This window comes from Varroa jacobsoni, unplaced genomic scaffold (genome assembly GCF_002532875.2).
Source record: "Varroa jacobsoni isolate VJ856 unplaced genomic scaffold, vjacob_1.0 scaffold_437, whole genome shotgun sequence".
Lineage (NCBI taxonomy): Eukaryota > Metazoa > Arthropoda > Arachnida > Mesostigmata > Varroidae > Varroa > Varroa jacobsoni.
The window spans coordinates 221,421-240,195 of NW_019213339.1; the positions used below are offsets into that span (position 1 = coordinate 221,421).

At 40.2% G+C, this 18,775-nt stretch overlaps 1 protein-coding gene, 1 long non-coding RNA gene and 1 other non-coding gene across 8 annotated transcripts; 1 reads left to right on the forward strand and 2 right to left on the reverse strand.

The window, feature by feature from the left end:
- Nucleotides 1–4,967: 4,967 nt before the first annotated feature.
- On the reverse strand, nucleotides 4,968–6,306 carry LOC111260432 (uncharacterized). The gene is made up of 3 exons (XR_015311070.1): nucleotides 6,106–6,306; nucleotides 5,704–5,895; nucleotides 4,968–5,270 (listed from the first exon to the last, which is right to left on the reverse strand). It is a non-coding gene; the product is annotated as an uncharacterized LOC111260432 (transcript).
- Nucleotides 6,307–6,478: 172 nt separating this feature from the next.
- On the forward strand, nucleotides 6,479–15,517 carry LOC147753496 (uncharacterized). 2 transcript variants are annotated; one of them, XR_015311072.1, is made up of 3 exons: nucleotides 6,515–7,229; nucleotides 7,425–7,582; nucleotides 15,130–15,517. It is a non-coding gene; the product is annotated as an uncharacterized LOC147753496 (long non-coding RNA). The 2 variants fall into 2 exon arrangements; XR_015311071.1 differs by lacking the exon at nucleotides 7,425–7,582 and having other exon boundaries at nucleotides 6,479–7,229.
- On the reverse strand, nucleotides 9,506–14,273 carry LOC111260424 (uncharacterized). 5 transcript variants are annotated; one of them, XR_015311068.1, is made up of 4 exons: nucleotides 13,863–14,273; nucleotides 13,493–13,669; nucleotides 11,920–11,970; nucleotides 9,506–11,534 (listed from the first exon to the last, which is right to left on the reverse strand). XR_015311068.1 is itself a non-coding variant. In XM_022833174.2 (3 exons), exons 1-3 carry the CDS (start codon nucleotides 14,256–14,258, stop codon nucleotides 11,484–11,486), a joined length of 498 nt encoding a protein of 165 aa, XP_022688909.1. In that variant the 5' UTR covers nucleotides 14,259–14,273; the 3' UTR covers nucleotides 9,506–11,483. The 5 variants fall into 5 exon arrangements, 4 of the variants coding, with proteins under 4 accessions (XP_022688909.1, XP_086824449.1, XP_086824450.1 ...); XM_022833174.2 differs by lacking the exon at nucleotides 13,493–13,669; XM_086968323.1 differs by having other exon boundaries at nucleotides 9,506–11,970.
- Nucleotides 15,518–18,775: the final 3,258 nt, after the last annotated feature.

Sequence of the window (18,775 nt, forward strand, 5' to 3'; positions counted from 1 at the left end):
AGGAAAAAAACCCTCAAAAAGCCGGTCTGTTGCTGGCTTGCCGCAGCTCTGGTAAAACGTCCAGAACGTCTCATCACTATCAACTGTCAACAGCTGATCAATTTTAAGCGCGAGCTTTCGATAGTAGGGAAAAATCGCCCTTTTTGGTGGTAACAAAGGATCAACAGTGTAGTTTGCTTTGGCAACGGAGTATTTGCTGTCGCAAAGGGAACGGTAGTTGCAAAAGCGTTCTACGGAAACAGAACTTCCTGTCTACGGTCAGCTCATTGAAGGACGTCTTTATCCAGAACGTGGTACAAGCTTCGTGTAATCTGCCATTGAATGTTCAGAACGACAGGGCGGATCCCCAAGCCATTGCTCGCATCACTGGCCCGAGAACTTCCGAAAAAAAAGTAGATTTCTTCTCACGCTCACCGTGTTCTTGCGAAGTAGGGCCCTGCTGTTTGTTTCTCGCTTGAAGTTATGCTGACAATAAAATTTACACGAATAAAGTAGAACGTATCTATAAACTAGAAACCAATATTCAAACACTGGCTGAATCGATTACGGAATGCTTTAACCTATGATTATTATTCATGTTTTTGATACTCATTTCTGAAGTTATTTGCTTAACACTGTAGTTCACGGATACCTCAAATATGAATGGAAAACAAAAGTCAGACAAATTTGTTCATTGTCTCTCACAGTGCAATCAAATGTAAGGCAGTAAAACGGATTTTTGTTAATATTGCTATATACACAGTATTTGGGTAATGTTACCTGCAAGGCTAACAACGCATGCATGTTGATGCTTGTCTGTTTATCGGCTAGTAGTGGTACTGTTTAAAAACAGCACAGTGTTCCTACTGAATCTAAGCCGTAACATCCATGGCCACAAACTTTTACGTTCGTATCGTACCTAAAGCAATATCTTTGCGTATACATACGGTAATGAATGGCTGTGCTATCTATTTTTGTAAATTATATATTGATGTTGATAATATTTTATAATTAAAAATATGTCCATATAAGGCACGAAGGTGCGAATCGTTCGCCCAGCCATCGGCTCGCCGTTTTATCATTGGAGCCTTCAGCGTCGGTCGGGCCGCAGAACAGGTGGTCAGATAGACCAAATGGCACTTCTGGATATAATCTTCTTATTTCATTATAATGTAGTTCTTTTAGCTAGTACGCTGTCGCACATCTCCATGTATCGTAAGCTTGTATAGTTGCGTCACACAGGATCAACTCCCGTTAGAAGAAGTATAGCCAAAGATATGTGATACACACATCTCGGTACGTTTCTATTATTTTCTTCTTCGCTTTGTTTTTCGTCGTCATTCATATTATCCACTTTATCGTTTATGTTTTGATTTCAACATTTTATAATATGTGTGTGTGTATATATATATATATATATATATATATATATGGTAATAATCTCCAATCACCGCTGTTAGAGACTGAAGTTGAGAGTATTAGGTCATACGCTTTTTGCGTGAAACTAGTAGTACATAAGGTCGTTATTATTGGTTATGATGAACGTATGTCGTTATTATCTATATACTATTGAGTTAAAATTAAGTACGTTAATGGGTGGCGGCACGTCGAGCCACGTTTGTAGGACAGCTTTTAGGGACGACCTTCGTCAGCGTAAATATGAGCCGTTTATACTTCATCTGCCCGAATCGCCTGCAGCAAGCTCACAGTTTGCTTGTTGCTTGTCATCGTGATCGTATTGGGTGAGCCTAATTAGGGTTAAACAAGTTATCTCGAAGCGACTCGGAAACCGCGCTAAACAAGAGTACGAACCTCATGTATCGTTTTGTTGGTACGACAATGTCACGTAAAGTAGTACTTCAAAAAATCAAGCGTTTCAAATGCTGTTCGCTCAGTCACTTCGTCTATGAAGATCCGAATATAAAAGAAAATGATAAAATCAAGGGAAGATAATAGGTCTTTACCGCTGTATGTGATCGGGCTATCTATTTCTTACTAGAACCGTTTAAATCCGACGCCTTAACACTATCGACTTCAAATATTTCCAGTGTCTAATTTTGGCCTGCAAAGCTACAAGGACTCGGAATGCATTACACATAATCAGTCACCTCCTTCGGATTGACCTTTAAGACTAACGTGTTTGTTAATGGAACCTTGACAAACATGATGCCCAACGAGATTTTGCCATTACCCTTCATGGTTCAAAGCTTAGCCTGATCTACCCAGTTTTAAAACAAACAAGATAGGAATCACTAGTGTACTCAGATTAAAATTTTCTCTAATGTGTAAGAGAATAAGGGTAAGTTCCTTTCTATACTAGAGACACACTGAACTGCCACTCACATGTGTAACAACATATATCAATATCTATATATCTATTACTAAAGCAATAAAGGGCACGCATCCATGGCTAATATATTTTATAGGAAGGCAATCATACTTCTATAGGAACTTCGTAAAATGAGTATTATTTCCTGAATCCAAGGTAACAGGAAAAATTACAGTAGTTTTTGGGAAAAAAACGACAAATTTTTTCTATTGGTCGACTTTTTTTAGTTTTGCGCAGAAATGGCAAAACGTATGCAAAGTGTTAAAGCTGTTGAGATCAACAGAGGTTCAGTACAGAAAAAGGACCTACTACTTGTAGTTGTCCAAGCCCTTGTTTATTCATGAATATTGTACGGCCAATAATTTCCTGCCGACAATGGCTGGATATGCTAAAGAGATCCTTCCCCATAAGAAAACAAAACACAATAACGCAGTATAGCAGTATGATGAGATAAAACTAGGCCGATGTCCTATTAAGGAAACGTATCCATGTAGTAGTAATACAATAATCATATAATTCCATGTAAACACCAACAAGCCATACTAGAAAATGGTATGGTATCAGGCGTCACGGTTCGTGTTGGGCTGAGCTAGCCGCAGACCAACGACGTTGTGTGTCCTCTGTGGGCGCCATGAAGTACTATGTATTGACCTAGTACCAGACACTGACGTGTCATCCACATTTTCAGCGTTCCGTTTTTACGAAAAGATCGACTCCTCACTCAGCACTCGTAAACATTCGGTAGAGTTTGAGCGTCGATAAGAACAGCTTATTGCCTTGTTCACGAAAACAAGCAACGAATCTGATAATATATTTTTAATTCAGTTTGATACATTCGATTGTGTGTCTGTGTGCGTGTCAAAACGATGCATATGGGTAGCGGAATCACTTATCATTGTCTGATGATATGGCTAGTTGTGCCAACTAGATGTTTTAACTGATAATAGACATACTGAAGCCCGTGGTTTACGTGATCCGGATAGGTCCCAGTCTCTTCCAGATTCCTTAAGGATTTCGCCTACAATTGGCCTGATAATTTTTCTTCGGTATTGCGCGTATGGTGCTAATACCACATTTCACAAGTGTTTATATCCGCATTAGTATGATAGTTCGATACTTTACACGATAAAATAGACGTCTCACACAAACGCTACTGGCTGTGTCTATAAGTTAAACTTTCGTTCGTCTTTATAAACATGCGTACACATCCATCTATTCATGGAACATCCGTCATGTGTAATTAACTCACTCGTTATTGATGCGTCAAGCCCAACTAACTGATAATCAGTTACTGTATAAGTGAAAGAAATGGCGCCACGCGAGCTTTTTCTTTCTATTTCATTTCTAATAGAGTAATGAGCCTTTGCGCGACCGGCTTCTTGCCCACGAACGTCCACGATCAGTGGAAGCCAGAAGAGATCGGAGCTAGTCTGATTGCGCTTTTAGTAGTACCTTAAACGAATTCGTGCGATCTGTTGCTGTCATTATCATCATTGCTGTTGTACGACATTAACGAAATGGACCCCTGTTACCTGCTTTCTGTGATCAGTGTCTCATTGGTACCCCATTTTCCCGCAGCCGTAGCATTCTAGTTTCCAAGTGATAGCATTATGAACTATGCAAAAGAAAGGACTTCTCATTATACCTTCAATATAGCACCATAGAACAAGCATTCCATCAAGATTAAAAAATCCTGGTTGATCATGCTAACAAAGGAGAAAACCGTCTGATACACATAGCGTGGTTCCGTACTCGGGTATAAAAAATTCGTAGTAGTCGCAGATCTCCACCGTGAGTTTAGTCGACTTGCTAATGCAATCACTGCCCTATTTGAAGCTCGCTATGGTTCAGAGTCATCAGAACTAATATCGGGAGAGCTAGGGAATATGATACAGAGCCGGTGTAGCAGGAGGGTAAGGAACACGATTTCGAGCAACGAGAATAGTTACATAATAGGTGGACCGTTGTGGAGGGTCGTACTGTAGCGCTGAACGGGATACGTTCAATTACACTAGGGGTGATATTTGGCACATGTGCTTAGCTTTAATATGACTTTTTAGATGTTCGAGGCGTGAATATTTCATCTCGCATTGGTTGCATCCGTAAGGTTTCTCCCCCGTATGTTTTCGGACGTGACGGTCGAGGTCGTATTTGCGGAAGCACCGATAATCGCAGTACGGGCACTCAAAGCGTGCTTGAACAAGCCGTCGCAGGAACTCGTCTTCACCAGGAACGATACCACCTAACCAATTCGTTAGATTTGTGATTAGCGTTGATAATTGATAAGAACGACTAGGCCTAAAACTAGATAAATCAATATGCAGCGTGTTTGATTGGACACACACGACATTTAGGAAATTATACCAAACAAATAATGGCGGCGGCTCATCGCATGCAAAGTCATTACGTACATGCTCTTGGCCATGAACTCTTTATTTTAATTGTAACATAGTCTTTTTCGAAACGGACATTCTTCAACAACAAGCGGCAGGATGATTTTACGTTGACCCGGTCCGTCCATCGACCATCCGGTCTTATTATCTGGAAGAACACAGACGTGTTACTATGGGGGCCGGAGTTACGTACGAGTGGGAAAACTACGATTTTTTTATTTATGAACACCAAAAATCTGACGGTACAAAGAAGAACGATTATTAAATTACGTTAAAACACCACAATGTGTATTTCGTACAATACACAGCCTTTTATTTACATTTTGCGTTTCCTCTCTCTAAATATGTATAATATTTTCTTATATTTTATATTAAGGGATCATTTCAGCCTCCGTCATGTGGTTTATAATGTATATATATATAATGGTCAAATATAAGGCTATATATCTTTATCAGACTAAATAACAAATAAATAGCTTTCTGTGCGGCACAACTTAAATAAAGTAAAAAGTGACTATATCCGTTTGACTAGTCTTGTTGACGCGTCCAGCTTGAAGGCGGTTGCGGAACTGCAAAAACAGACAAACATTCAGAACGTGCTTAATTCAAGCCTGAATAAGTAACTGCGTTAGCCTGCCAACATTGGAGCTCTGTAATGGAACAGGAGTTCATTATGTGATTTCAATACAGTGATAGAGAAAGATTTTGCGCTGCTTGTTCAAGCTTCATCACTGAATGTGACTAGGGACTATTTTGGCGCATGAACCTACTAATACCGCGTTGGCAACTCGTACGATAATCCTAACCTATAACTCGTAATAGGGGCTGTTTCTCACTCGATCATTTACTTGTTCGTATGTACCCAGTTCAGAGACTAGCTCGCTTCGTTACGAATTACTTCAGATATTGTTGTAAAACTGAAAGGGCGGTAAAGGGCCGCAAAGTAAACAAAAGGCTACATTTACCTTTACCATAAAAAGCAGGAAATTATTTTCAACTAACCGAAGTTGGGCACGTTATTGTAACCGTGCACACATTTAATGTGCGATGACAAACTTCGGTAGTTTTTGAAATCTCCACCGCAGACACTGCATTTGAAGGCGTGACCCGGACTGCTCAAATGAACCTGCAGATGTCTGCGTACGTCGGGTTTCCTCGCCGAACTATACTTGCACTCTGGGCAAACATAAACACCTGTAAAGGACATCCCCTATTCGTAGTGACGGCCAGCTACAATTCAGACCAATGAGCATGTTTAACGCCACTACTTAATCTGCACTCCTAGGCAATTATTCCGCACTGTACAATTTATATAAGGTTCGCCTTTTGCTCTATACGAATCCAAAACAAATTTAGAACATGATAAAAACTCGTAAGCAGAGAGGCACGAATGGATAGGGAAACCTTTTGCCTAGACAAATATCCACGAAGGACTCGTACGTGACAGATATAGCGTCCATAGAGGCCTTTACTTTCTCGTTTCTTAAAAACCTCTCCATAATCATTAGTCGAATAAGCGTTGGTTCGTAGAAATGTTTAAAAGTGGTCCCGCCTGTCTGTGAAACACATTAGGCTATACCAGCGACAATTACGATCAGCTACGGCAAGGAAAATGGCGGACGGCTATATATATATATACACAAGGAAATTAGATTAGTTTGGGTTGGAGTAAACAGATAACTGTAAAGCACTGGACGTACTTTTCTATAAAAGACTTTATCAATGCGTAAAATGTTCTATTTCATTGGAATCTTACGAGGACTTCGTATGCGTCGAGGTAATTTCTCTAAATTCCTCAGTCGTTATCACCGGAGCCGTTCTTTCGTTTGGTAGTTGTGAATCGAGCTATGATGCAAATGTATTGAACAGGAAAAAAAAATCATACGGGTCAACTAGTTTTTAAATGACAAAAGGGGATGGACTCGTACTTCAAAATGACCGATATAATAATAACGTACTCAACTTCAAAGATGCAATTGTTGCGCCACATTGCACCTGATCTGCTGTCAGCTATTCGTAAGTAGCTCGCAGCGTTAACGCCAGATCTGCGATCCAAGATGGCGACCGGTCTGCGATCTGATCAAACAACGTGCACATCTTTTGGGCGAAGCCAGCAGCCAAAAGAATTTGTTTTCTGCCGCAGTCAGAAAAACTTTTAAACAAATGGTTCTATTAACATGAACGAAATTTTCTAAGCAGATTTTCATGGATGACGTTTAGTCTCTCTTGTCTATGAGTTCCTGCAAATGATGCTGTGTAGCTAATTTCGGAACTTTTGTTTGCAGACAGTCGACTCATGAATGAGCTCTACCGGACAAATGTTTTACTAATTCGTCTCCTTGTTTCATGTTTTTTCACCTCAAACCTCGACGTAAATAAGAACTTGAGTTCGCTTTGCACACGATAAAGCCTGATGTCAAGGAAGATGGCAGATCTTTATGTATGAAAATTTGAAGTAAAAGAAAGTGAAGCTCGACGTCGGTCCACTAATCTCTGTACGAACAAATCATTACTCTGCGGCTTCTTAGGTGAGTGTTCCATTCCTAATACGAAATGCTTACCCGTTGACTCATGAAAGAGCATATTATGCTACTCACAATCTGAGATCATTATGGATTCTCTAATCTGCTGAATTCAATTATGCCATCCATTTAATCAGCTATGGAGTGTTTAGTGAGCTTCGACGAGCTCATCATAATGCATATCACATTGTTGTGCAGCAGGCCGTTGTGATTCTGAGAGTTCGTTACCTTTTTGGGCCTGATGATCCTCGAGTCGATGGGTTAGAAACTGCAGTCTTGTCGCAAAAGTGATGCTACACGTGACGCAAGTGTAATCGTCGGCGTCTAAGTCAAACTCCACTATAGCTAGCGTTGTTTCTGTAAGTAAACATCGGAAATCGGTGTTATTGATTAGCGGCACTTGGTTATTGGATTGCGTCTACTTATGAATTTAGCTATTTTTATCTGTGGGGTGAACCTCTAAGGTAAGAATACGGATTACGTAAATGCATTCATTATCCCATTAAGCTGCCTGGGGAGCCCAGGTAGGCCCTGGCCCATGTGCTGATATTGTGCTATTATTACGAGGATTAAAATCATACTCTTTTTACATAATGAGAACTGTAACTAACTGTAACGTAACGCTAGTTGCGTCAACATAAGAACATAGCTCTTTTATTCGACACGGAACTTGCGCATTGCACAGACTGCTTCGTACGAAAATTTCTTGTGATTGACTCTCGTGTGTGTGAAATGCCTGTTTTTTTCAAGGAAAGAACTGGACCTGGGTGCTGGACTAGCCACCACACCGTTTCAGGTCTGTCAGTGATGTTTTAAATGATTGGGGTCTTTAACCCAGAACCAGGAGGCAGGTATGCAGTTGAATAGGCCGCTAATCCAATCATCAATCTAAAGAAGCGTACCTTATAAAACGTACTTCGTATCGGAGCTGACACTTCGCAATGCGAACCTGCCAATCGCAGCTTTCGGCTGGGATCTCAGTAAGCCCATTCATACCGTAATCCCCCTTCCCCCGTAGTAATACCTCACAACTCAGACTATAGATATACAGTATACAGGGAGTAACTGCTGAGAGTCAGCCGCAGGTTGAATTGTTTGGTTACTCCGGCCATTGCGTGGATCTTGTAGACGGCGCTGAAAGATCTTGCTTCTGACGCTAAGATCTCGTCAGGTGGTGCTGCTGTGATTTTCTAATTTCTGTCCGTATCCATCGCTCGAGGAACCTGTAAGAACAACTGGACGTTAGTATGACGAGCTCTAAAAATGACTTAATATTGTTGATATGCAGGCATTCTAGTACGTCCAAAACGTCTGTTATGTCTGCACAGCTGCTAATTTCGACATTGGGTCATCATTTCGTCGATCGTATGTTCTGGCCCGATTTATTGGAAATGGACGAACACAGCGATATTCCATCTTCCTACATGAGGACCTATACGAGTTTAATTAATTTGCCCGTTTAAAATAATTTGTTTCCATCACAATTATCTTCAACCAGTGATAGTAACATATGATCTTATGGTATGAGATTTTGGATCAATTCGTAAAACTATTGTTGTCGTTGAATACCAGTTTGATATGGTCCTATAAATTGTACTGATTTACAAATGAATCCGTATGGTTCAACCAGTTCTTTAGACCAGTGACAGCTCATATCGACTGTGCTGAGAATGAAAAGTGCGATAAAATAAAGGCGATATTGTATTGCCGTGTCTGTTTCGAGATGTTTTCTATTGACCGACGCCGCAAAAGCGGCACTTCGTGTAACCACTTGGATCGCAAATTTCGTCTGCATGGACAGTAGCGCCATGCCGCGTACTTTGAACTTATCGAAATGTCCGTATGGCTGATCACCGGTTAGAAATGTCTTGGTATTGCCTGCAAATCCAGTATTGGCGAAGTATCTTATAGACCGACTTGGCCTCTGACGGCTTGGTATCGAGGAATGTGGAAGAAAAACGACGTGTGTCATGGTTACGGCGGGCTGCGAGCTGACAGGAAGTGTCCAGAAACAATTTGTCCTACTTCAGCCATTGAAGTTTGAAAAAAGAGACGAACAGCTTTGTAAACTGAATATTGTTGCTCAACATTTAGGGTTTAAAGTGGTGGTAAAAAAGAAGTGACCATATTTCTATGTGAGTTTGTTTTCGTAATAAAAGATAGATGTGATTTTGCCTACTAGAAGAAAATATACGGAGACGTTCGCTTTAAATTGTAAATTTTAAACTAAGCAAAAAAGCAGTACATTCTTGGTAATGCATATATTAAATGCGCTATGCGAGTAAGGTTGCCTCGACTCATTTTTATTATCGTTTTTATTTTATAATAATGTTAATAGCAACAGATCATTTCAGTATCTTTTGTTTCTCTATGTACAAACTGCACCTTGAGATTAACATGTCGTTGGTATATTCGATATTGCCGGACCATTTTCAGGCAACACAACCTTGTCACCATTATCATTTAATAGTAATACATATTTGTATGTGTAAATGCAGTGAGAAATGTCGTTTACCTTATTCTTTCTCTCAGCCTTATTCAGTCTTTGTTTCAAATCAGAAAATTTCAACCGATAATGCAATGACAAGGGAAAATACCAAGAAAACCATTCAGTGTATATATATATATATATATATATATATATGTAGAGATTTTGGTATCTATGTATATATTAAAGATTTTTCTTTTATACTGTCCAGCCATTTACTCACATATAGAAATTAACATTACCCATGCACTGCTGGGCGTCAACACGCGCACGTAATGTTTCATGCTTATATAGAAATGTAGGGACGTATTCACAAGCGTAATTACGCTTTTCTAGCAAAAGCTGAAAAGCGCAATCTTCAAGCACGAAGTGCGGGGTTGCCGTTCGTTCCTAATGGTTGCCTATCCTGGTTCACTCTAAATGAATGTCTACGTCGTTGGTCGTAGAAACGTGGTCCTGGCCTCGCTTTCAATAGGTAAATACACATAGAATTCATGCATGAAGACCTATGTAATAGATATCTATCAATAACAGTATCATAGCGGTATTCTTAAACCAGCCGCACACAGTGCGATGTGTATCATATGCACTTGTGATTTATATGGTTTTTTCTCTTTGGTTTGATCCTTTGTTAAGAACCGCATAGGACTTTCCTCTTCATTCACTTTTATTTATGATGATTTGCTGATAAGATTATAACAGGAGAAAAGGCGCACAGAAGAAATAGCGCAGTTTTTTACATTTATTTGAAATCCGTTCTTCTAAAGGACCCATACTAGTGTTCCGTAGAGCCTTCCAGATTTCATCGTACAATTCATCTTACCGAAAGGAAAATGTGGTTTTATTTGATCTCTGTGTTTTTTCCAGTTGCGATCCCATGCTAAGCAGGCGAAGCTTGCCCGCTCAGCCGGATAGAATTTTTTTGCTTCTATGACCTTATATTTTTAATTCACCTGCCCCCTAGCACCAGTTCACTGCGTTCTCATCACTATCCGGCGATGATGGGTGTTCAAGTACCGTAAATGGAACGAGCCCCGTCTACTAATTCTACCTCGATGTTATGGGTCTACTTTTAGGGTATATGACTCATCAGAATATTACTTTTCATAGAAATCAATGTGAGAGCAATAAACGAGTCAAGCGTTTGAGCAGGTCACTAACAAACTTGGCATCAGAGGACCACTTGTTCGATAACTGATAATTTTAATAGCATTTTGCAATAAATGATTAATCTTCCTGGTTTGATAGTAAGAATACATTTACACAAAGCGGGCCAGCATTGATAAAACGATCGCTTCTAACCTGGATGCTGGAGTACTCTACTCTACTGCCTATTGCCTTAACGCAAATATAAATACGTGTCCGGTGGCTATCACGATTTCCATTCTGGCTCCTTCTGGCTTTAATGAAGCATTCTACGTGCTCTATTGCGATGTAGTTATCAAATGCACAAATAATGGGGTCGTCTATTCATAACAATGGCCATTGCTTCCAACGCTTCGCTTGAAGCCGATCAAATCTTCAGGCGTTAGGTCACTTCTTGGTGGAGCGTCTTACTTCTCCGGCAGTAGCTGCGGCTTTGAACATGAGTATCTTGAGTGTGATAAGATCATCCGCGCGTGTTCGATGCGCTCGTTCAACGTGTTTTGACAAAATCGCTTCGACTCCGGGCGACATCGTGTACGGGACGGCACAAACACGGCACTGTGCGAAACCCTCCGTCGGCAGAAACCATGCCCAGACAGGTGAGCGCGCCATGAGCTCGGCCATCTCTACTTCTTTTGATAGGACCTCGTGCTTAACGAGGTTTGCCGCGAGTATCGCTGAAAATAAATTACGCTAGTTAGTTGACATCACTACTGGATCTCCCTTATCTATTGACATGATTTGTCGGTGTTGTCAATTTGTTTTTCATTCGAGACGAGATGTTTGTTTGCGAAGTAATTCATTTGTCAGGTCTCTTCCTTTTCAATATACCATTTGTGCTCGGCATGTAGTTCGGCTGTGAAGTACTGATATTTTATGATATACTAATGGCGATTAGTTATCAATAGAAGAGCCTAATACGTTCACTTAAGCCTGATCTAAGTGATCTAATTTTTGTCTCTAATAGCAAGATCCAGTGTAACAATAAAAACTGATGTTTTTATTGTTTATTGATTTCGACGTTCAATTTCAATCCAGACGCTACAGATGGGACCACTACACCATAGGCTGGATGTTTGCTACTTGAGCTTTATCCATTCCATCCATTGTTACCTGAAAAAAACGGGACATTTTACTGGTATGCGCCAGCTTTCTCACAACGCCTATTTAACATGAACAAGAAGACGCCACACATTGACAAACCTAATTGTAATCTTAATCGTAGGCTTATTATTCACGCCCGCCAAAGTTTTGCGATGAAAAAGGTCTCTACGCATGCTCATTTGTCTAGATAATAAACGCAGTGCAACCACAAAATGGTTGAAAAAAATACAAATAATGATAATAATAATAATAGCCCAAATATTCTTTCATAATTTATTCGATGTTCTTCTTGCAGCTGTGATTGTCTAACAATAAACTCAGTTGCCGTTACACGAGGTTCATAGCCGTACATGTTTCCTTTTATATATATATTATTTATAGTACGTTTATTACACATTTGTTTCAAATAATCGTCGTAGGTATTCGATACGTTATCTTATTTTCAGTGGTTTATATTTATGGAAAACGAGTGAACTAGCCAGTTCCTATCAATGTGTAACAGGGTCGATAGAGAAGCATCCGTTGTGCTATAGCCAGCCATGCGCGCGTCGGCCTAAGCTTAGACTCGGTGAGCAATGCGAGACCACTTGTTCTTTCCGCTCTATCTCGTCCCGGTTAGAGAGCCGGAACTTCAAGCCCTGAATGAACGGTCTATTTAAAGCTTTCAGCCGGCTTCACAGAAAGAAACACAACGTTTCTTCGTGAACATTTTACAGAGTATATCTGCTTATTTGCTATTCAGTTTGCTAGGTCGATTCTGTAAGTTAACGATGGTCCGTATCGTCTGTGGCCAACGATACATTTAGCAATGCATAGGTAATAACGTGTGTCCAGGTCAGATGCGAAGAATGAGCATGAACTGTGTTATGGAAACTTCTGCAGGAAATCAACTTGTTTTTCACACAGTAGTAAATTATTATAATTGCCATTTGTCCTGAGTGGAATTTAGTAGCAAGGAAACATACTTGTTTCTAATATAATACTATATGGTGCCATAAATTATTATTCGTTAGCTCGGCCTGATACGTAACTCTAAGTCAGCCACGAGAGAAGGTTTATATAGTCGATAGAAGTATTCAAGGCCTAGGGCCAAGTTGTATATTTAATCCAATTGCTTCCGGGATCCGTCATGAATTGTTGCACGCGATCGGAATGGAACGAACGGGGTAAAACAAGTTTTACCTGAATAGCGAACAAATAGCTTTAATAACATCCCAATGAGCACTTCTAACGTTTTTTCAATAGTCAATATATATATAACGGCATATCGTACTCTTGCCGATGATTCCGTGTTTTATTGCTGCGGTCACTAAAATAGCGTATATTATTTGAAATGCTATTTAAAATTAGGATTAAAAGGCGTTTCTCGTTTCCTTCATATAATCGAGAATATGTACTGAGAAGGTATATTGGATATGTTAAGAATGATTTTATACAAAATTAACTATTTGGACTGGATTAGTGATTGCCCCGTACGATACACGACGGTTGGATATAGGTTTAGGCAATAAGTTTAGGTAAATGACTGCACCATGAGTGAAAACACGGTGAGCGACGCAGAAGAAGATCATCGACGATATTGGTTTTCATCGTCATCGTCTGGAAAGTCAATGTTACTACTTAATGCGGCCAATTTCGCAGCACCAGCAATTTTTAGTTTCTCAACGTGGTCTGGGCAAGGCTCGTGACTATGCAGTGGTGGAACCATCTGGAATCGAACAAAATACAGAGAATTGCGCGATTCGGTATCATCAAATGGCTATCTGGATATCGCCGATGGTAAAAGGGTGTCGCCACCATCTGACAACGGCTTTTCCCTTTAAATCTATTTCGAGACAATAGTAACGCAAAAAAAAACACTGAAACTGTGTGTGTGTATACACTTGTCTGTATGGTCTTACCGCAACGTGATCGTACACTGTCGTAATTCTGGCGTTGCATCCGCGGGTGATGCAAACCCAGTACTGTTGACCGCTTTTTCCTGGTTGACCGTTTTTTCGGTAAAGGAAATCGTCTACAACTAGTAGAGGATTCGCACGACGTGACATGACATACTCAGCTGCTGGCCATTCAGCCCAGTTCGCATGAGTCCAATGGGTGGGCGGCGTCGTTCGGGGGGGAACTGATACGACCAAGGTTGATACAACCGTCGGAAAAGTTTTCACTGGAAGCGTCAATAGTGACCTGTTATCGTTTTCAAGCGCATTGTAAATCAGTTTACGTGTAGTAAAAACACGCTGGCTAACGTCCCGCAGACTATCGACGTAAATACCAACGAGTAGATTCGTAAATAGCATTTTAGTTGTTCTCGATAGAAAAAGTCTATCAGCGATAAAGAACGTCTGACTATTTTTTGCAGTATTGTCTAATAATTTTATTAATGCAATAATACTTCGTATAAGTGGTGATATATAATTCAAAGGCGTTCTTACGTCGAACCAGCGTGAGACGTAAAAATTCTGTTAACTGTAAATAGCTTACTTTCGCCCAAATGAATTTCGTAAACAATTATCTTATTACGTACGTAACTTCAACCAATGAGCCTTTTCAAACCTATTACGTTCTGTACGAACGAGAAGTTCAAAATTGACCTCCTTGCTGTAGGCTGCCAGGCGGTGACGCCCATATTGTAAAATGGCAAGTGAGAGGACAATGGAAACCGTCATTACGGGACAAGTAAAAGCTTCCACATTTTTATTTGGATATTGGACATTGTGTTGTACAGGCGCTGATCGAGATAGCAGGCTGTTTGTTTGTCTTTCTCTATCGGCGACGTAGAAAGCACACGATGTTTCTCATTGTTCGGCACTGGATCGTCCTGCGGTCAGAGCACGCCGCACCGAATAGTTTCAATCTACCGAAATCATTACTGCCTGCTGTAAGCAAAGGTCATTGTTAGCTCTGTACGTTATAATATTTTCATTGAAACACCAGTTTCTATGCTATCTAAATATGCTAGCCATGACCGACAGATCATTTGTTTTTTACATAAAATCATTAGTTTCTCAGATGTTATCAACGTAGTGAAAAAAAATCCATATAGACATAAGTACAAAAAGGTTACAAAGATGTTTTCCATTGCAGCCGTTATTATCGTTCAATGAGGTTTTATTATAATTATTTTTCTATTTACACGTTTATAATAGAGCTATTTACATTATTGTACAGGTCTAATCGGCGTAGCTACAAAAACAGCAACGACTCAACGTCTTCTAACCTGCGATGTCTCCTGCGTTTTTCAAGCGTTGTCAATGTCAAAGACACTCATTCTTACCGCGAAAATCACTAAATATTTCTATAGCAGACGCGTTGCCTTCACAAAACTGCGTAGCCAGGAAAAGACGCACCTTCTGAAGGACTGCATGATACGGAAGGTCACACACTGTCATGATATCAGCTTTGATGTGTCTTCTTCTTTGATCACCTCTGATGTCCACTTCTAGCCAAAGCTGCGTTCGGCCAAATATGCCGGCCTAGGCCAACTTGTTACTGCGTTGACGAACCCTACAGACTAGGGTTATAGTTTAACGAAATATAAGTCGTAACTGTTATTAAACCCCATTGCTTTTTTTAAGAAAATGTTCTCTGATTAATACACTTCTTATCAAGTAATATTAAATAGCGCGCATTTATTTACATTCACTTTCGGTTCATTTATCAGGTATCTCCAAAGAATTAGTTAGCAAGTGGTCAACTCAAATACGCAAGGTGTCCCAAAAAATGTATACACAGTTCATATGATAAGTAAAAAAACTTACATAAGGTGTGGAATTTTTCCTCCCACTGCAAATGTTTAAACTTACTATCGTTCGGGTCGAAATATGGATAGCGATAGCCTATTGTTTCAGTAATTTTATTGTGGCTTCTAAATCTTTCGATGTCGTCGGCCTTCTGGTCTCTCGGTCTCTATAAGAGAACCGACGCCAGGTCTGAAAAACGAACAAGGTATTTTCGCAGCTGTTTTCTAAACAGATCGTTGTGCTACTATTTTACGATGTATAGCTAGCCAGCCCGCCTTGCTGATCCGGCTTTCATTGTTGGGTAAATCAGTAATTGGCAGTAGCCACTGTGCCGTCAAAGACGGTTCCGTTAAATTACGGTATACATTTTTCAAAACAGCTTGTTCAACGTGGCAAAACTGCCGGTGCCAGAAGTAATTGCACATAATAATGGCTAGCTCGAAATTTGAAATATTTAATACAAGGATACTCTTTCCAAGTATCCTAATTTTACTGAAAAAGCATCCATGTTTCACAACCCGTGAACGTGACTCTATATCGGGTTAGACTCTTCAACGTAATCTTGAAGATTTATTTTAACATTGTTTAACAAAAATCGTGCTTAGTGTCTTTTTTTTTTAGCTTTTTCCAGTGTCGGCTCGTTTAGAAGCATTGAAAAGGTTAACCAACTTTCTAACCTGATACATATTTAGGGTGTTACAACTTCCCAGGTAAAGTACAAAGTGTATGGGATAAATTTCGGTATATATTAGTGAGGTGTTTATCGAAACACGCATGCGTTCTTCCGCCTTCGTTTAGTAGAAGGAAATGCCGATTATTTATAAGAGATAGGAGCTGCTGTCCCCGGTTGCTTTATGTATTTGGAAAAATTCAAGAACGAGACTCGCATGCCACAATTATAATTAAACTGTCAGTGTCGGAGTTGTTTGAGCAAACAGTCTCTCTGATAGCTAAGTTTTTAGGCAGAAATTAAAAGAGATCATCGTTTGTAGGAGTTTCGAAATGAATTGAATATAACATGCCTAGCTAGGGAAAGATTCATGGATACATTTTCGTGTGAATGCAATTTATAAACAAACAATTTATCCCAGACACTCCACTAATATTGAACTATTTTATTTTACAAATGTTTCTTTTTGCAATGATATGAAGTGTACGAGGTTTCTATGCGTTTTCTACACTGTCACCAATAACGATGATGTCTGGCTGTAAAATAAACGTTACGAAACCGCAAAATTTGAGCGATCTTGGAATGGAACTTAGCATGTGACGATCTGATTGGCGTAGACACAGATCACCTACGTGTAAGGCTACCAATGTTAAAGGCACCAGCGTCAATAGCGTTCATGAGTAAAATGGATATACCGCGCATTTCTCAATTCATCCATGGCTCAGTGTTCAGCTTTTACTTCACTCAAGTAGCCTCGGATTTTGGTGCTGATCATAAATATGAACCTATATTTCCGTTAGCCATTTTCTTGTTAGTTGTCAATTTTTCGCTCCTTACCGTCCCTTATTCTTCATCTGTTAAATTTATAACCGTGTCAAAGGTGCCTATTACTGCATACATGCATGAGGCTACCACGAATACTTCCGTGATCCTATGGACAGTGTGCAATGAGGCTGCTCATACAAAGAGTGCGGCCCGATAGCTCCTAATCTTTTGCGATTTTAGTAGAAGCACATGTGTCCCTTACACTCCCATAGGTAGTATGACAGGTTTTTTAGGACAAACGCACTGCAACCTATGTACACAAAACATGCATACATTCTATACATGGTATGTCATACATATCTCCCTTTACCAAATTAATCAAAATGCACATATGTATCTGCAAACGTTCTTACTTTGCCTCCTACCTTCCTGATCAAACGCAATCTGCCTCCCGTTAACCTATTATGTAGAAGAAGTGGGGTCAAAGTGGACAGTTGTATATACACAGAGTGATTTTTTAGACCCATTTGCACATTTTGTTGCACAAAGCCGATTAATACGCCAACGAACACAAGTAGATGCTGAATAAATAGATAAAATCAATAGCTATATTACGGCTTAACACTCGCGAGATTCTTTAAACTGGTTGTAAAGGAAAGAACTTAGGACGAAATGTTCACTTTAGCCCCATTCTCGCATATATTAGATAGAACTCGACATGGGGATCAATAGATTCAACAAATCATCGTTCGTCTGCCAGTCAACTGACTTCGTTTGATACAAACTATGGGTATAAATCGTCAATATTAACAACGAGATCTGAGACGGCCGCTGATATAGCACTGGCCGTTGGTGTTCTTGGTATTCCCCGTAATGAACCTCCGTAGAAATGTGATGGCCCAGTAGTGCCAAATGAAGGGGGCGGTACCGCCGTATTGGGGTCTCGTTTGTGTTTCGTGAGGATATGTTTGCTGAGGCCTGTCGTCGCGCCATTTGGAATCCGTAAGGCAACGCCACATACTCGGCATTTCGCATGCGTACGATCCCCTGACCGAAGAAACCAGCGCCAAACCGAGGAGCGCGTCTGGGCAGAGATATCTGAATAGTCATCGGTGCTGCCATCAGCTAGCGATGTCATGGCTGAGCCGCTCCCACAAGTCAGAACCGTGTCACCACTCGAGAGGAAATCTGTTGATTCAGCGTAGCAGAGAGTGGGGATGTCGGAAAGATGGTCAGTGGTGGACATACCCGCTGATCCTGCAATAGGAGACGTCGGAATAAATGGTCGAATTCGGCCTTAGCATCTGTTGGCAAGCTTGCTCTATGGAGGACAGGAAAAGTCTTGCTTGATCTTGAACTGACTTCAAATCCCACATGCGTGAGATCTATAAACGCCATTTGATGCCTGGTAAATGCAGTTCCAGGTGATATGTACTTTGGAAAGGAAAAACACAATTGAGTTCTTTGGAAGATTTGAAAAACGCAATTTATTATTCTGTCATTGACGCTCAATCTTGATTTGACGAAGCTTGACTTTTCTTCAAGTGGTAACGTTGTCACAGCGTGCTGTATCTGTAAGGAAATTTCAGCGTTATTACTGATATCTAAACCACTGGACCTAGAACGACTATGGACCTAT

Excerpts from the sequence above, each read along its gene's own strand:
- LOC111260424 (XM_086968323.1), bottom strand. The coding sequence starts at position 14,258 with ATGCTATTTACGAATCTACTCGTTGGTATTTACGTCGATAGTCTGCGG. Across the intron at positions 13,670-13,862 it reads CAGTGTACGATCACGTTGCG|ATGGTTCCACCACTGCATAG; the intron begins GTAAGACCATAC and ends GTTCGATTCCAG.